At 36.0% G+C, this 19,207-nt stretch overlaps 1 protein-coding gene across 6 annotated transcripts in view; it reads left to right on the top strand.

Annotated features, from left to right (window-relative positions):
• The window catches only part of Qki (QKI, KH domain containing RNA binding), a 108,790-nt gene extending 89,997 nt beyond the window's left edge, over positions 1-18,793 (top strand). Inside the window, exons 5-8 of one of the 6 annotated variants that reach the window (XM_032894698.1) lie at positions 5,879-5,966; positions 7,021-7,320; positions 10,072-10,146; positions 13,842-18,793. In XM_032894698.1, coding sequence (XP_032750589.1) covers positions 5,879-5,966; positions 7,021-7,320; positions 10,072-10,146; positions 13,842-13,858 — 480 coding nt within the window. In that variant the 3' untranslated portion in view covers positions 13,859-18,793. Of the gene's footprint in view, positions 1-5,878; positions 5,967-7,020; positions 7,321-8,000; positions 8,524-9,254; positions 9,259-9,317; positions 13,296-13,841 lie in introns of those variants that run through there. The other 5 variants (XM_032894696.1, XM_032894701.1, XM_032894700.1 and 2 more) reach the window with 5 other exon arrangements.
• Positions 18,794-19,207: the final 414 nt, after the last annotated feature.

The following is a 19,207-nucleotide window of genomic DNA, read 5'->3' as shown; positions in this document are numbered from 1 at the left end:
TAATTGGATGATTTTTCCCGACCAACAAAGTTTCAGCAGTCTTGGACCAAAACGACAGTACACAGAACCCAGTCTTGCCTGACAGTGCAGTCAAGTAATGTTCAAGCCTCCCCTCAGAAGTCTTGTGAAGTTTTAAGTAACTTTTCTGTTTGTGTTGAGCCACATTCCCAACTGTGCACAGTGAAGTGACCGCTAGGCTGCATGTTGGACACACTAATAGATATAGCATTGTTTACACGTGGGCTTGAGTGTTTAAAAGTCTTCTGGTTAGATAAGCGTACTTCATGGGTTCTACTATAACTTGCTGATAAGTTGTGGCCACTAAGACAGGTATTACATTTAAGTAGAAAGTCAAAGGTACTAGAAAATAATAGGGGAAGCTTTTTCCTTAACACTTTGACTCATGAATTTACTAGTGAAATAACAGTTTAACCTATGTTCAAATTGAAGACTTTCTGCAAAGATAAGCAAATTCATATGACTAGGCAAAGTGGTGACAGTGCATTCTGCAGGAGGTTTCTCAGTCAGAAGGCTGGCAGTTTCTTTGGTGCTCAGTTTGTGAGATTCCTCCTTTAGTGTTAGATTTAGCACAAAAACTGCATCCTAAGATGGCTTGTTGATCATTTCTAACAACTAAACCAGAAGATTTGTAAAGGATCCATGTGAAAGAAGGAAGAAAGTAAAAGCAATTGGGATGGATTTGTAGTTTTATCATCAATCTTTGTGGATGAGCTTAGCACATACAGTTAATCCCCCTTTAAAAACTTATGTTTATGTCAGTTTTTGACAGACTTCTATCTGTGAAAGCCTGTCAGGAGACATGAAGGTTTTGAAATCAAGGAAAGTTTAAATGATCTAGAAGAAATAATTGAGCATGACAGTCACTGTTCATGTAAACTTAAATTCACAGAATGGGATTGGTGTTGTAAGAACAGGATATAAACATGGTCCCAAAAACCAGTCTGGGAAATTCAGGTCCTGTGGAGCAGTGGTGGTAAGCTACTCACTTTCCCTGTCCGTCAAAAAAGCATGAACCATCGTAGGGTACTAGTTCAACAGAGAACTTAGGAGTCAGCTAAAGAACTCTTGCACACCGGAGGAGAAAGAAGACAGGCATATTATAATACAGATTTAGAAGCAGTTATAGCCCCAGGGCTAGAAGATGAAACATAAGAGATTTTACTATTATTAGATCTTAGACTCTGAGAAAGTTCTATGCAACATTGGGATTGAAGCCTCTGATGTGTTGCTGTTTAGCCTCTGAAACTTAATGGAGTTAAGTGGACATAGCATAGCAAGGGAAAGTGCTGTTATTAAAATGCCTTGTAACTTAAAAAGAGACTATGAGTATGAGACTGAGGTAGGAATTATATAATTATGTTTTAATTTAAAAATGAAAAAAATTCTTATAAAATGCCATCTTTTTTCCTCTACTCATTTCATTGACTTTTATTTCTCCCCAGTCTCATATAAAAATTCCTCATTTTTTTATGAGACAGTCAGGGTCTCTTCCCCCCAACTCCTACCCCCAGACCCCTCCACTCTATCACATAAACACAGAGAAGGGAATTTGGGGGAGAGTTGTTTAGGAAATATTTACCAGATCTGGAAAAGTAAAGCTGAACAGGCACAACAGCATGTGTCTTATGTGTGATCGACCCTCCTTTAAACAGCATAGATCTCTGAAATAGGATTGCGAGAGTCATCAGATGAGTCTGCATGTGCAAAAGTTGTCCAGTTTGAAGGCTGTTGAAAGATGATAGCTATGAGATGCTTGTAAGCAAGAGCCTGTTCAGTTCTGAGGCTGAAAAACACTATAGTCCATTCTAAGGGCTTTGAACTTGATTTTGTTGTTGTTGTTGTTGTTGTTGTTGTTGTTGTTGTTGTTGTTGTTGAAGAAAACATTGGAAATGAGGCTACAAGAGAACTGTCTCCACCTACCATGTAGAGCGTAGCATTGAGCTCAGGCTGCCGTGCTTGGCAGCAAGTACTCTTATCCCTGAGCCATCCTAGCAGATGTCAGCTCCCTTTTAACCCACTTACAATATTAGTAAGTAAATGTGATTTTCTTCATTTTTTAAATTTGAAGTCTTTGATGAATTCAGAGATATTCTCTAAAGGTATTGTGGTAGTGTTGAATGTGGTAACTGCAGTGTACTGCTGTAATGCTAAGAGCCTGAGGGCTCTGACTCAGGGGATTCTGTGTAAGAGCATTATGACCTTGTAGAGAAGTTAATCTTGGTGATAATGTATGCCAGTATCGTAGCTTTATTATGAAGCATGGTGCTTAGATGATAAAGATTTCATATCTCATTCTAATAAAGTAAACAGCATTTACCTTTTCATACTTTTACAATGTTAAAATTCTTTTAGTCTCAAGGTATTTGACCTATTTATTACTTTGACATAGCTTGTCGACAAACCTGATGGCATGCTTACAACTCAGTGTAGCATATGCTTACATTTAAATATATTTACATACACTCACCAGTCTGTTATTCATTCACAATTCTAAAACATTCAGAAAATTGTGTTTGCAACCCTTTATTCTATTTAGTATATATGTTTTGTTATATATAGTATAGATAGGATTGCTGTAAGAGATTTCTCCAGACACCAAAAGGGAGACTATATTATCTTTAGTATATTATCCTTTTGCAAATCAAAAAAATCTCTGACCTTAGGATGCCATGAGTTTTAAGGAACTGTTAAATGTTGAACCTCTTCTATCTACTTCAAAGGTGGTGATGCTGTTGTGATTATCTTTATATTATTTTCATTTTATATTTCCTCATGGAATTCATCTGCCCTGTGACTTAACAATACCACTGCTAGATACTTACCAAAATAAGTTCAAGTTTAGATTCACAACAAAAGCCTGTGAGTTTTCACAGTGGTTATATTCATAGTGTATTCTCAAACTAGAAGCAAGCAGAAGTCTATAGAATGAATAAACAACAAAGCACTTCCTGGCCATTTAAACATTCTGCTGCTACAGACAGCGTGGATCAGTATCATAAGCTGAGAAAATTGGAACTTCACTGAATTGCATGTGCTACCACCATCCCCTAACTGCTGGAACTGAAAAGCTGTACTGTGCTTTAAGAGAAATCACACTAATGTTGGTGCTTAAACTTTACAAGATTTTGCTGTTAGATGTGGCTATGTTCATCATCACTGGCCAAATGTTTCACTTTAGATTTTGGGGCGTCACTGCCTATAAATTATGTCTCAGTTTTTAAAATATTAAAGGTAAGGTAAATTAAAAGTAAAATATTAAGGAGATTGAGGATATAGCATAAAGTGTAAAATACAATTTAGTGACCTGATTCAGGTTCTTAAGAGCAGTTTTCTTTGTTATCCAACCCCCCCCCAAATAATTATTACACCTGACATTGATAATGTTGGTTTGATAAAATACATTGTAAAATATCTACAAGGTCTATAACTTGTGAGGATGCTATATCTGACCAATTCTGAGAAGTCTTAGAGAATAACTAGATAAGAGCCTTTACATTATGGGATAAAAACTTTTTAGCAAGTAAATATGCTAAATTTCTGTCAAATGGGGCAGTAAAGTTGAAACAACCACTTTCCATGGGAATAATTCTGTCATGTCCTTTATTACTATATTGTCTTTTGTAGCTCTCTTTGAATAAAGATATTAATAGGTGTAATAAAGATAATAAAGCCCATTTTGGAATGTGACAGTTTGGTTTTAGATTCTAATTCTGCCACATAACTCCTTCGGTGGGGGACGTCATAGCATATTGGTGCAGTCTTCTCCTGTGGTCATAGACTAAGTTACTGTTACACTGTCATTGTGTGGCCAGCACTTGCTGGCTTAGCGGTTTCTACCTAACCCACTGCAGTGATTGATCTCTGCCCAGGTTTAGTGTTCTGGATCCAACATAGGACATAGCCACGTGTACATACATTGGTGGGAACACATGGGTTTCTTCTACCATCTTTCTCTTGGCTATCATCCCCATAGTTGACATGAATCACTTCATAATCGTCATAGTCATAATCATAGTCATAATAATAATAACAACAACAGACTAATTCAAACGTGTTTCCAAGTGCATCGTCTCTTTGCGGTTTCTTTTTAGATTTTTGATGGAGGTAAATTTGTCCCTACTACTTGATAGTCTCAAAGTTGGGCAACATCTTTTTTCACTCTGACTAAAGTATATCTGTTGCTTTTTATTTTCTTTTATAAATTTTTTTTATTTCACTACTATATAGATTAACCTCAAAACAACTGTTGATAAATTTTAACTTGTAGTATCAATTTTTAATGAACAGATTTAGGAGCTTTGATAATAACGAATCTCAACTTCCCTTCTAATAGTATCTCACTTGTTTTATATTTAACCAAATAAGTCATATTTATTTTTATATAAACTGATGATGGTCACGTAATAAATAAGTAACAAATACAAGTATCTTCATTATTCTATTGCAAAGGAGACTTTCAAAGTTTTCAGTAGTACTTATATTTTCTTTAATTCTCTGTGGTTTATTAAATACCCACTCAGCAATTCTGTTTACTACAAATTACAGTATACCAATCCCTATTCTAAAGATCTTTGTGTGAAATGTTTCAAATATCAAGTAGACTAAATATTGTATCAAAGTGCAGAACACTTAATTGTATAATTTTTAAAGGACAAACTTGCTGGTACTTTCTCTACCACTTTAGTTAAAACCACTTTAGTTAAAAACTTGTGCTTTGGAAGTAAAATCACAAATTTGATTTCCATACCAATCCTTAAAAGTAAATAAGTTCTAGTAAGGTTTAGTGGAATGTACCTTTAATTCCAGCACTTGGGATGCATGCAGGGGGATCTCTGTGAGTTCAAGACCAGCCAGGGCTTAAACTTTAAACAGGGCTTTTGGAGGCCTGTCTCAAGATAATAGCATCATCATCATCATCATCATCATCATCATCATCATCATCATCATCATCATCATCATAATCATCGTTATTTTATTGGGTTAGTGCATGGGTATTAGGTAGTGATAAATAACAAAATTGAAGCTATTCTAATAGAACTTTGGGAGTGGTAATATTCAACAATTTGTGGCTAAAATTATAGAATGGAAGGGTGGCTCCTGGAGAAGGCAGCGTTTTGTTTTGTTTTGTTTTAAGTTGAAGTGGCTGTGAATACGTAGGGCTTGGAAAGGGAAGCATGTAGGAACATGTGAAGAGCATTCAATAGGCAAATGGGAAGATACACGAAGACATTAACGGAGTTAGTTTGAGCTGCTGCTTTACAAGATATGTGTGAAAGAACAGGTTAACTGGCTCACCTTGAGATGGTAGTTCAAAGAGGGTTTAAATCTTTGTTCAGATAGTATGAGATCAGTGTAGAGTTTAAGATGTGAGAATATTGCAAAGTATTAAGTTAGAAGATGTGTTTGGGAAAATTTATTTGGCCCTTGGGAGTAGATTGGACTTTTAGATTGGGTATCTACTAAATGACAGACACTACTGTCAGCTGAATTCAATATTTGAGTAGTCTAGCAATAATGAATTATTAAAGGTAGCATTAGTTAATGGAAGAAGGTGAACCAAGGTGTGGCCATCCAGGTTACGTTCTAGTTTTAGTGCCCCTTTCACTTGTAAATCTTTCCTTTGTTGGTAGTAAATTATACAGTGACCCTAAAGATAGAGGGCCGAAGATATAATAGTATTTGTAGTTAGAATGAGGAAAAAAACAAGAATAGTAACGTAAGAAATCAGGAATAAAAGCTTAGAAATTCAGTGATTGCTAGTAGACCTTTGTAGTTCAGAGTCACATGGTATACATTTTTTAGTTGTGATGTACATATACAGTCTCAAATACTTACTGCTCTTGTTTCCCATGTGCAGGCTGAAGGAGAAGACAGCCTGAAGAAGATGCAGCTGATGGAGCTCGCAATTCTGAATGGCACCTACAGAGACGCCAACATTAAATCACGTAAGAATGAGCCTGGGGCAGGATTATAGCTCCTGGTGTGTGTGTGTGTGTGTGTGTGTGTGTGTGTGTGTGTGTGTGTGTGTGTGTGTGTGTGTAACATTAGTCAAAGGACAAACTTTTGAAAGTTTTTTTTATTTGAAGTGTAATGAAATGGCCCTGCTGCTCTGGTCTTTCCTTTCCCCTGCTTGCATGTTTGCACTCGTGTTGTTCGCTATTAAAAGTTCCTATGCGAGTTTAGAGATCACTGAGGGAGAATGTTTCAAACTACGTTCTCCCTTTCATGGATTGTGGCATAATTTTATAAGCTGTGTGAGAGAATAGTTGCTGTTTTGAGTTGAGCTATGGTTTACATGTCATTTATTTGAACATATTTTGAGCAAGCACACACACACACACACACGAATAATTTTAAACTTATAATCAAATTTCCCAAGATAGGCAGCACTGAGTTCAGCGCTGAGTTCAGCAGTGCTTGCTGTGGTTGGCTCTGATGTACTCCTTATCCTTATCATGGAGTTAGCAGTAGGGCTGTTTCTGCATTCTCTTCCTCACGCAGCAATCCCTAGCATGCTGGGAACACGTGATGTCAGTGTTGACTTACCTGACTTACCCAGGGAGCTTTCCTTGAACTGGAAGCCAGAGTTGTACTTTGGAGATACAGTGTGTGGACTCAACTCCTGCTACTTTGTTGCATCTTTTAATTGGAATGTTTTCTTGTGGGTTTTTTTGGATGCAGTTTAGTCTCTCAAAATGTTGTAAATGGATATATCAGCAGAGATAGGAAAAGTATAACATTTAATGGACTTGCTCTTTTTTTGATTTTTACAGTGGGTTTTTACTTTTGCATTTTGTTAATCATGTTGGGGAGAGGAAGCTGATTGCACTTGGTTGGTGTGCTTTGGCATTTCCGTGTGGTCAATGCATGTACTAATGATTTCCTTTTATTTTTCTTCTTTTCTGCTTTTTCCTTTCTTTTTCCTACTTCCCTCTCATTTCCTCATGTTTTATTACTGCTATCCCTATACTTCTTTCTAAATTTCTTTGCTTACTGTAGCAGCCCTTGCCTTTTCTCTTGCAGCAACTGCCCAGGCTGCTCCAAGGATCATCACTGGGCCCGCGCCTGTCCTCCCACCAGCTGCTCTGCGTACACCCACGCCAGCTGGCCCTACCATAATGCCTTTGATCAGACAGATTCAGACCGCTGTCATGCCAAACGGAACTCCTCACCCCACTGCTGCAATAGTCCCTCCAGGGCCTGAAGCTGGGTTAATCTACACACCCTACGAGTACCCCTACACGTTGGCACCAGCTACGTCAATCCTTGAGTACCCCATTGAACCCAGCGGTGTGTTAGGTGAGTATGATTTCTGTCCTGAGTGATTAATGCATTCCTAAATTTTGGCACCGCAGACTTTGAAAGGATATTTATCAATTTCAGAAAGACATTGTAAGTTTTGATTAGCAAAAGTTGAAAACTAAATAGGTTTTATTTCAGTTCCTCACTAGGGTTCTCCCCATTAAGTAGCAACACCTTAATTTGGGTTAATTTCCTTTAGGATCACTGTAGGGAAACTGGCCATGCATAGTCTCAGTGAGACGTTTCTTAAGTGACTAAACTTGTTCCTGAGTTTTATTTAGGTCATTTTTGCCCCATTATCCTAATTGACAAAGTTCTACCTCCCAAAATGAGGTTTATTTTGTCTCAGATTGCTTGGTGAATTTTAAAATTCTATCAATATATTGATATTTTTATTAAAAGTCTGTTATTTGTATGTGTTTAAATATTTATGATCACCTGAAGGATGCAGTTGATAGTTGTAGTTTTAAGGGCTTTCAGCTTATATCTTTTAAAGTCCTGGTCAACATGACCAGTATTTTATAATTTCCATATGACTGTGGATTAGATGATCACATACCAACTTAGTAAATTCAATCATGTTGGAGGCAAAATTTGAAGTCATATAAATTCATGCGTTTACATGATCAAAAAGCAATATTCTTGAAAAAGACATTACTGATGCCTTTTTTTTATAGAGTGGATTGAAATGCCAGTCATGCCTGATATTTCAGCCCATTGAGTTGCTGGATGAAGGACTAGAATACAGCAGCTGTTATAACACGACCAGTCAATGTGGAAAACAAAACAAAAAAAACAAAACAAAAAAAATGTTTCTGTGCAACCCCACTGTTTTACCAGACAGAATCTGAAACCTTTTTGTGTATGACCTTGGTGCTGTGTGCCTGCTGTTGACTCCTAGGACTTTGATCTTTAAAGGTTCCCTCCCGACCCTGGCTTAATATTAATTTGAAAATCTTTAATGAACTTGGACATTGAGATTTAAACTTGAAAATTCATTGTTCATTTAAAGAAAGCCACAATGCTCTGTATGTTATCTGTGTGTGTGCATGCACTTAGGTGCCTTTTGTTTATAAACATACATTTTATTGTATATGTTTTCTGTCTAAATCATTGTATGAAATAATTATAAGTCAGAATTATACCACAGAAATGTTAGTAAGAGGCTGTGTTCTGTTGCACATTACTTGAAGCATTTTTTAAAAAAAAAATAACATGTAACCTATAACCTTATTTAAGTTTTCCTTTCTATTAATACTCTGTCCTGTGGCCCTGTGCATGCTCCTTCCCCAGAACTCCTCTCTGTTGCACTCACAGCATCTGTTACTGAGGAGTTAGGGCTCTCAGCTTCCAGCTGCTGCTCCTGACTGTTAGTGCAAGAGCTCCTAGTTTTGCAAGATAGAATTACATTTCTATGCAGTCTGCTTATCTAAAATGAAAAATAGGTTTTCAACCAGTTTACTGCTTAGAGACAGCAAGAGGCACTGCTGTAGAATTTCCCCATTGTAAAGCAACATGTTGTTTGGTTTGGTAAGAATGTATGTGTATATGTGTGTGTGTATACACACACACACACACACACACACACACACACACATGAAACCAACACTATTAAGAGCAAAATACATATGCAGATACCCAATTAACATTGTCAAGGTTCTCAATAAGTACCAAGTAAGAAATTATTATTATTATTATTATTATTATTATTATTATTATTATTTCTTCTTTCTTTGCCACCTAAGCAGTAAATAAGCAGTAAAACTATGATATTTCTCTTTGGAGAACTGAGGAAATTATTTTAAATTCCCAAGTTATAGTATATTTGCACACAGATAACATGCATGTTATGTGTCAAATCTCACATTATTTTAAAATAAGCAGTGCCCTTCAAAACAGATGCAGACATATGTGTTGGTGGTAGTGAGGAGATTGGTATTAGCATCAAATCTTCATTGATGACTAATGTTTAATTCCCTTCCTTTTATCTTTAGGTATGGCTTTCCCAACGAAAGGCTAAGAATTCAAGAACGGTCTTAACCGAACCCTCATCAGATCTGAATTTAACCAATGCTTAGTCTCAGCAGCCTCCGGGACAAACCTTAGCCTAGCAGTCAGTGACTTACTTGCACTTTTTGCACATAGATATAAAGTAAAATGATGCTATTAATTTGGATTAGTCTGTAATACTACAAAGCAACGGTAATTTATAAAGGAGTGTATAGAAGTATACTGACTGCTAAGTGTACTGTACTGTTTGCTTTACTAATCACCTAATTCATTGCAGTTCATACTTATTGACTCAAAAGTTTAAATCCACAATCTGTAGGCTTTAAGAGTTGCTTTTAAAACCTTTTTTAAGTAATAAACTCTGAAAGTTAAGGTAGCAAATAATTGTCAGTATTAAATGTGGCAAGTAGTCCTGCTGCAAGAAAGGCACTTCAGTGACTATGTGACTAGTAAAGCTCAGACACGTCTGGTTCTAATAGAGCTCGTGAGATACTGTGACTTGGGGACTGTAAATGAAGGGGTGAAGTAGGTAGAAGGCCAACCTGTTTGAAATGAATGCAATATTGATAGATACATAGACATGACATACTGCAGTTGATTTTAAAACTACTGTGCCTTAACGTGTTTCTTAAGCTTTTGTAGTAAGTGAACATTTGAGATCCATTTTGATAAACCTGCTGTCAATGTTTCCCTTATGTATGTTTTCTAACTTTGTCTTGGTAATTGCAATTTAACTAGGTGCGGTGGCTACTAAAGTTCGAAGGCACGATATGCGTGTCCATCCTTACCAAAGGATTGTGACCGCAGACCGAGGTTAGTTTAGTTCTGCAGTTCTTGTTTATAACCAATGTGCTGGGTGTCCATAAAGTTTGCAACACCACACCTGATGGAAAAATGTAACTGTTTACCTGCACACCGTTTTCTTTTCCTTCCCTAAATTAATTTAATAATTGATTTAAGGTTGGTTTGGTTTTATGGTTTTGTTTATGGTTTTGTTTTTTGGTTTGGGTTTTCACCCCTCCCCATTATATTTTAATTTATTAAATCTTCTATTATGATTTATTCCAGCTAAAACATAAACTAGTCGATTTGGGGAACTATTAAATTTTTACTTTACCATAGCAATTTTTAATAATAATTGTTGTTAAAACTTTCCCTTTAATTATTCTGAATATTTCTGTTGGTACTACAAAATGAATTGAACAGATGATGTTTTTAATGAGAGAAGTAAAAAAAATTTTGCTTCCATGTAATTTTGGAGAAACTGAACATTTAGTTTCCATTTTTTCTATATTATAAAACATTGAGCCACTGTATAAATATGAGGGTATACATGTCAAGTACTTAGCTAAAAGCAACAGTCAGGACTGTGAAGATAATTTTCATCTAGGTGGATACTTTATGAATAGAAAATGAGTCCCCTCTTACTCTATTTTCTTGCCAAAACGGATCCTTTGAGTTTTGTCATTTGCTGCTAAAATATAGTACCCGAAGGTAAACTCCCCTGAAGTTCTGTGGTATGTGAGATCCAGCTATTTGGATATCCTTTCTGACTAACCTGTGACTGGAATCAAGTCTTCATTTTTCTCATTTTCATATTTGTAACTTGTGCCCTATATATGCCCTGGGACCCATTTTTAAATTATTTATGCTTATTTGAGGAGTGATAGTTTCGGTTTTTTGACATTGAATTTTTTTTTTTTAACCTTTTTGTGTGGTTCTTTTGGTTTTGTGTTTTTAATTGCAAGATTGGAATCCCAAGCATAGTAGACATTGTTACCCTACTCTTGAATAACCACCAAAATAAATACTGCACACAATTGCTTTTGTATATTAGAAATAAAATACCCTTCCAAAGACATCAGTGATATTTATTTAGTACCATATATACTAAAAGAATCCTGAAAACTTTAGCTAACATACACATTTTTGTAGTGGTTATTCATTGAACCAATCTGGGGGCATATCCATAACAATAATACCACATGCAGTTATGCCAAGTGTGAGCATATCAACCATTCTCTCAGAGTCACATAGAGATGAGGAAGTTAGATGGGTCAGGTCACTTGAGGTGTGGGCAGTCTCATACATAATTTGAAGCTGTATCTTACTGCTAAAGTCTAAGCAGACTTATCTTACAGAGTGTTTTGATTGTGAAGTCATTTTCCCTTTAGGTTTGCTTTTTTTTTTTTTTTTTTTTTTGTCCCGTGTTCCTCTTAGATTTTTTCCTTCCTCAGTTTGTACTCCAGAGCCTTCAGACAGTTGAAAGTATTAGACCAAGATCTTATTGTATTTGGAAAATGACAACACATTCCATGCATGGCTCATCTGGAGCTGTGTTTATTTTGATTAGTTCTGTTTGTGTTAAAAAATGCAGTGTCAGCAAACCGAAACGTCTTCATCCCCCTGCTCCTCCATCCCAACCTTTTCCTTTCTTTTTCTAGAAACAGATCACTTATGCATGCACATGATCACCACATGTACTCACTGGGTCTAAGGGCGAGAACCGAAGCCCTCGACTTACATTATTTTATGATACTACTGTTTTTTGTTTTTTTATTTTTTTATTTTTAATCCTTTAAGGAGAAGAGTATTATTAGCATTCATTTGATGCAAGGAAGCAGCCCGAGGACAATATAACCATGTAACTATATGGGAGCATTTAGAGTAGTTGCATGGTTGACAAGTATCTAGTTGCTTACTAAAACAAACCCACCTCCACACTTATTTCAAAATCAGTTTGAAACTTAAAGACCAACTGACTTTATAGTTGTAGTGAACTATACGTGATTTTGCACAGTTGACATACCTGTGTGTACTGTAGGAGTCCAGGACATGGCAGAGGATGTATTTTTAGATGTACTGGATATGATGATGTACTTTGTTAAATAATCCAGACTCAAACGTAATCAGAAATTATCCAAGTAATGATTTGACAAAAACCATTACTTACAAAAATTTAAGACTTTGGAACAGCGTTTTTGGTTTTGTTTTAAATTTAAATAAAATTCTGCTTCCTTTTAAGAAATTCAGGGAAGATTTGATTATATTGAAGATACAATATTTTTGTAGTATTTATAAACTGTCCTAATTGATAGACTATAGAAACCACTTTTGTCATACAGAGGTAAATAGGTCTATTATATAGAACATTTAAACCCTGTGAACATTACACCTACTAGGTTTGATTTATGAAGTGGCATAGTATCTAACTTGCACTGAGCATCTTTTCATTCACATCTCTCCTGCCCTTGTCTCAATGGCAACAGTACAGAAAATTCTGTCAAACCTCAGAATATAGTAGAAATAATTAAGCTGTTGAATGAGTCTTAAACATTATACTACTGTTAAGTGGACCAAGTTTGGTGAAGTAGAATGTGAGAGGCTGATTAAAGAAGGAGCTACTCACGGACATTTGGAGTGATAACTTTTCCACTTGAGAACTACTTTATGTTTTACTGTAATTTTTTAAAGTTTTTTTTTTTGTTCTTTTTTGTTACTTTGCAAAAGAAAATAGTATTTACAGGTGGCTTCTTTTAAAATATAAAAATATAAAGCAGGAATGTATATGAAATGTCAGATTTTATTGTATTTGCAGAGTATTAGCTTTGAAATTGAATAAAGAAAGCTGTTTGTAGTTTTAAAAATGCCTTCTTGGTATCAGTTAGAAATTTCTTCTATTTTTTATGTATGTAGAGTTCTTTGAGGTATAGAGTTTTAAATGCAGGATTTTACAGTGTTTACATGCAAGTGCATTTTATAAGTGTTCTTTATGTGTAAATTAGTATTTTCAACTGGAAAATGTTGGCTGGTGCAAAAGAGGCCTGGCCTTTTTCTGGTTCCCATGATGTTGCCTACACTGCTAGACTACAGTATTGCTTTGTATCATGAGGCCAAGAATCCCATGTTGTTTGTAAATAGGATAATTGAAAAAGCAATAAACATTTATTGAACAAAAGAAACTTTGTTTGGCCCAGAGTTTATGTTGAACCAAATTGTTCATAGCAATTTAAATTTCCTTAGATTCATTTCTGTTAATCATCAGTTATTAATAATCACATCCATCATTAATAGTTGCTTTATTGCTTGCATCTGAGAGAATACTAATGCTTAATAGCAGTCAGATACTTAATAACTGCACTGACTGTTGAGAATTCTTTATACCAAACCTGTTCATCATCGTTTCCAATTTCCTTCATTGACTGCTACTAACTATTAGTTGTTAGCTGTATTTTATTTCTATTTTTTCTGTTAACAAGTTGGGTTTTTCAAATTATTTTTTGTGGGAGTGGGCTCTTCTTCATTTGTTCAAATCATGATATGAAATTGTCATGATTTTATTGTATTCTGTAGATGGTGTCAATCAGTTTGTCAGAATTCAACATGCTTTTTTTTATTAGTCGTGATTAGTTTTCATGTTGTCATTAAGCCGTCACTAGCTGAAACTAATCTCTTCTCTATCTTTTCTTTTCTTTTTTTTGTTTTGTTTTTTGTTTCTAACCACCCAGCCGCCACCGGCAACTAACCTATGACCTTCTGACCTCTGAACTCTTCACCCAATGATGACCTGACCATGCCTGCCTGCTGATCAGTTAACTGGTAATCGCCTTTGCTTGCCTGTCGTCAGTGCAGCGAGCTGAGGCACTTGTCCGTTCGTCTTACCATCTAACCAAACAAAAGACAAAGAAATTGTCCTCCAACTCAGCTTTTCCCCCCCTGTTTGGGTGAAAGTGGTTCTAGAACCTGCACTGAATAGTAGTAAAGCAATAAGGCCCGATTCATCCCACAGCACTGATCATCTTTCAATGCCCCACCCCAAGCGAACGGTAAGAAGGCCTCTCTTAAGAAGGGGAGACAGATGGCCCTAACTACTCAGTGACAGAGGCAGTTACTGTGAGAGACTTGTAGGAATCCTTTTCTTTCCTAGCGAAGTCAAAGCTCTCTCTGAATGTACTGTGTGACAATGCATCATGCATGAACCTTCGGTCAGGGATGTCATTGGGGAAGTGACTTCAAAAGTATTCAAAATTTGACATGCTGTTTGTTTAGTCACTACAGTGCCCTCAAAGGGCAGACATTGCAGCCTTTTTATATTGCCTGCCAAAATTTGAAGTATTAGAACAAAGTGTGCCATGAGAGAAAAACTTAACAAGGAGTTTTGAAAAGTGCAAAGAACAAAACTACAACACTATTTTTAAAAAGTTGAGTATCTGAGTTAAAATTTTCAAATCTTTATTTTACACCACTTAAAATTATACGAGAACAAGGTACATGCATTATGTGTCACATTACTGGGCAAACTGTTCAAATATTTTTTTTAAACCTCCCTGTATAGAAAATATCATTAAGGATGTAAAAGCCATGCTTGCCTATTTGCTGTATACATGTAATGAAATTGTAGATAAAGTGTAGTGCATTGAAACAAATGAACAAAAAGTAGATACTTTTACTATACAAGGGTGCTGGTGCAGAAAAAATATATATATTTTTGGAAATGTAGCATTTTATACTTTCAAGTGTTATAAAAAAAAGAAAAAGAACAAAGAAACCCTTTATTTCATTAAATGATTTTTTCTGGTGGTTGTCAAGAAACAAAAGACCAAAAGAGCCTTTTTGTCTTTCTTTTTTATTTTTTAAGTATTGGAATAAGTCTAAAGAAAAAGAAAGTGCCTTATTTTCCTTCATGGTCATTTAGTCAAGTGTCCTGTAAGATCAGCTCCTCCCTCAGAATAAAGTTACTGCATGTTCCTCCCTCGCCCAGTATGTGAAAGGAGATATGAGGAGAGACAAATGAGTTGATGGTCTAAATGATAAGATTTGTGTCACGTTATCTTGATGCCAGTTTGCCAAATCTGATACTGTGAAAAAAAATTTGATAGCTTTTCTAATGTCTGACTAGTAAATTTTAAAATGCCATTCTTTTACAAATCATAATTGAGTTCTTTTAGTTATTACCGTCTTCAGTGTTAGCCCAAAGAATTCTGAAGTTTAGAAAAAAATTATGTGAGATCTGAACATCAGTTTACAGACAAAATTAAATTAGAACTTTATTTTATTTGGAGAAGAGGAATACAATGGATTTTTTTTCTTACCAATTAGAAATAATCGTAATGCCTAAAAAACTTTTTCACAAAAATGAATCTTTGAAATTTTTTATTGTTGAAAAAGTGTTAAGTAACCTAAATTTAATCAGCTATCTTATGTAGTCCATCTCTGCTGGCTTCAGTAACTGCTCCTAACCACACCGTTTTAACTCTAAAGGAATGTGGAAAGCCTGCATCACAGCTACACTGGATGCTCAGCTCCATTCCTTTTCCTCTTGAGTTTCTCTCTTGAAAGTCACACAGTTTTGTAGTTGAAGCAGTTTATGTGCATATAAGCCTGCATATAAACACTTGAGTTAATAAGTCATTGAACTGCCCAGTACCAGATGTGGCAAATCTCAAGTGATTGTGAACTCCTGGCTCATCAACTCATGCCCTCTTCCATACCCTCATGGCTTCACAGTCAAGGTCAGCAGGAAGCTCACTGGCCACCTTCACGGTGACCTCTCCATTATTCTGTCTCACTTGGAACCATTTTCAGTTTATTTACTATGCAATAGACAGTCCTTGTTTGTACTCAGCTTTGGTTTAATGTACCACTGCTTTGTCTTTCTGTTACACATGTGGTGGTTTTGATTTATTTACAATATATGCTGTGCCATTTTGATTTTTATTTTGGTTGGTTGGTTGAATAAATATGCGACACTCAGAACACTTGAGGTGATAGTTTAAAAGAAAAAGAACAGTACCAGTATTTGATCCAGTCTCATCTCAGCTGTGTTATACCTGGACATTTTAGATGTTTATCAAAGGTCTTTTATGGGGAAGAAAGTAAATGTGTAAACCAATAGACGTGTGACGTTTATGAGTAATGCTGGCTCTGAACAAACTTCTGAAAACTTAGTTGACAGTGTTTTGAGTCAACTGAAAAAAGCATGACTTTTGGAATCTCTGAATGCCTTGGTTCTCAGTATTATCACTCTATTGAATTTTTTTCTTATTAAAGTATGTAGTTTTTTAGACTTTTTTCCTGACAGTATTATGTAATTTTTTGGCGTGGGTAGATGGGAGTGTCGCTTGTATGTTACCATACAGCTGACATGTATTTTTTGTCTATTCTTTATTATCTTAGTAGTTTCATGCTGTGTATGTACCATAACCAACCTATTGCCTATGAGAAACATGTAAGATAATGTATTTACAGCCATTGTTACAAGTTTATAATGTATTTTTCTATCTTGTTTTATATGTATGTTATATAACATTCAAAAGAATTTTTTTCTTGATTGAGAAAAGGATACAAAATGCAAAATCCACAATTTTGATAACTGAAAATCGCCAATTGTTTTGCAGTACTTTATTATATTGGTGTCTTGTCTTTCTTGGGCTTTTAGTTAGCTGATGAATGAATACGTTAGACACTTCTGGGTTTTAGTTGGGATTTTACATAGCTTGCATTTAATTCTTTGGTTCTTTGCTGTTTCTATTAACCCATAGCATTATTTTAATAAATGTTATAATACCAACCTACTAACTCTGGACTATGTCTGTTTATTAACCTTTAAATGTTTAATGAAGATAAACAGGGATAAATAAAGTCTTGAGTTCCTGGACTAACACTGAAGAACGTGACCACAGATAACATAGTGTGACTTGTTTTCTGTGTTGTTTGTCAGCTGACAGTTGTGCACACTACTGCTAAAATGGCCTTTTACCACGGAGGGTAGGTGCCAGTTAGGATGGGAGCAGGGTAGCATTTGCCAGGCAGTCTCCTGGTCATGCCACTGGCCTTTCAGCATCTGCATTACTAATTCCACACTTTATTTTTCCTGCTCCAAAATAATCACCCTCTGCTCACAGCATAAAGAGTCAAGATATTTATTGTAATGATACACACCTTGAGAGACCAGTTTGATTCGTTTTTGAGCCTTTTGCCTGCATTTCTGTGATCGGGTCATTTTCGGTCTCATAAAGTTAATAGTCAGTTGATGTTTCCCGTGTTGTTTAGCTAGCTGCTCCTATTAGTGTTGAGTTGGCCTCTCTAGGCCTGGCAGCCCCATCCTGTCTGTGCCCCGCCCCCTCTTAGTGTCTTGTAAAGCTCATCCTAGGTGGCTTTACCTTTACCCACTTCAGGAACAGCCTAGACAACTACATGGGAAGAATGGCAGAAACAAACACTGTAACCTGGGGGAGATGAGACTATGAATGAAAATATGAGTGTGTGTGTGTGTGTGTGTGTGTGTGTGTGTGTGGTGAATTTATAGCAGATTTAGATCCTTCATTCTCCCATGCTTCACTTGCCTGTGCTCTGTAAAGGGACCTCTTCCTCAGCACTTAAATCCATTGTTGTGTCAAATGGACAGTTACCTTGTCTGGGGAAAAAACACTTAACATGATCCAGAACAAACCAAAAAAAAAAAAAAAAACCCTTCTTAGAATGAATTTTGCTTTTGTAAGTAATGGTTTATGTTTTGAAATGTGGTTTAGAATCCTTAAAATTAAGGGCTGAAAATTAACTTTCTGAAAGAATATTGTTAAAATACTATTCTGTGCATATCTGAAGCTCAAAACAGTGAGACTGGTTTATCTCTGATCATTTTTGGTCCTGTACACACAGGATATCTCTGATAAGAGGAGGAGACCGCATCATATTGGGTAGACAGGTTCCCATTGCTATAACAAATATGCTTAGTGCTCCATGAGTGTTTTCAGAGGCTGCTGCTGCTGCACAAAAGCCCCAATGGTAACTTGTTACAACTGTTGATGAAGAACTCGTGTGTCGTTAAATATTCTCTGAAGATTTGTGCATTCGGTCTCATCCTGTTTTCAGTGAGGGCACTTGATGTAAATATGTAAATATGTCTCATTGCTACCATTCCTATTGAATATATTGCTCAAAGAGAGTCCCACGTACAGATAGAGTGGTATGCCACATTTTTATATAAGTACAGTAATAATAGACAGCCAAACGATAGATAGTAATGTTCTAGTGTCACTTTCTTAGTTGACGCTCTTTGGTGAAATGGTTATCAATAGACTGGCAATATTAATGTACTTAGTAAAGTAGTTTTCTTTTTCTTTAGGCAAAATATATAGGAAAACATGTGAAAATTATATTCACTTCATTGTACATGCCTATGTGAGGGAGTTGTTGGAATGCCCTGTTCACTAAAAAGAGAGAGAGAGATGATGATGTTTGTGTGCACACGAGCGGTGTCTGGTTAAGTTGATGGGTATAAAGGATATGGTTGCATGTGTGTGGGTGTGCATGCTGTTTGCTCGTGTGCCTGGAATGGGATGCCTGACTACTCCTTGATGACAGCTAAGTGTTAACATCATTCTCAACCTCTGAGTTCTTTGGTGGAATGAAACACGTTGCCAAAGTTATCAGTTAAGTAAAGCTTATTTTCTGAAAACCTCTTAGTCTCCCACATTTTTAAAGTATATAGGATAATGTGCTTAATCACATTTAATCATATTTTTGTCACAAATCATTTAATATGCTTACCATGGAAATAACCCATTTTATGGACATATCAGTTTAGACATATCCATGGTACATGGTAGTACCTGATTTCCCTGTATAAAGTTGCCTAGATTGTAAGTTGTCTTTACTTTAAAGAGGCTTCACAAAAGTATATGGAGAGCTGGTGCTCAATGCTGAATCAAACTGGTCAAACTGAAGCACAATACACTCCTCATTGTTTCTGCTGAACTAATTGCCAGGGGTTGGGAGAGGAGAAGCAGCAACTAATCCATGTAGGCAGATGTGGGCGGGGGGTGTTGTGTGTAGTGACTGGACAAAGTGAAGTTCAACATTACTTGAAGTT

This window comes from Rattus rattus, chromosome 2, assembly GCF_011064425.1.
Source record: "Rattus rattus isolate New Zealand chromosome 2, Rrattus_CSIRO_v1, whole genome shotgun sequence".
Lineage (NCBI taxonomy): Eukaryota > Metazoa > Chordata > Mammalia > Rodentia > Muridae > Rattus > Rattus rattus.
Note: the sequence above shows the minus strand (reverse complement) of the source record. Positions and strands in the feature narration are given on the sequence as shown.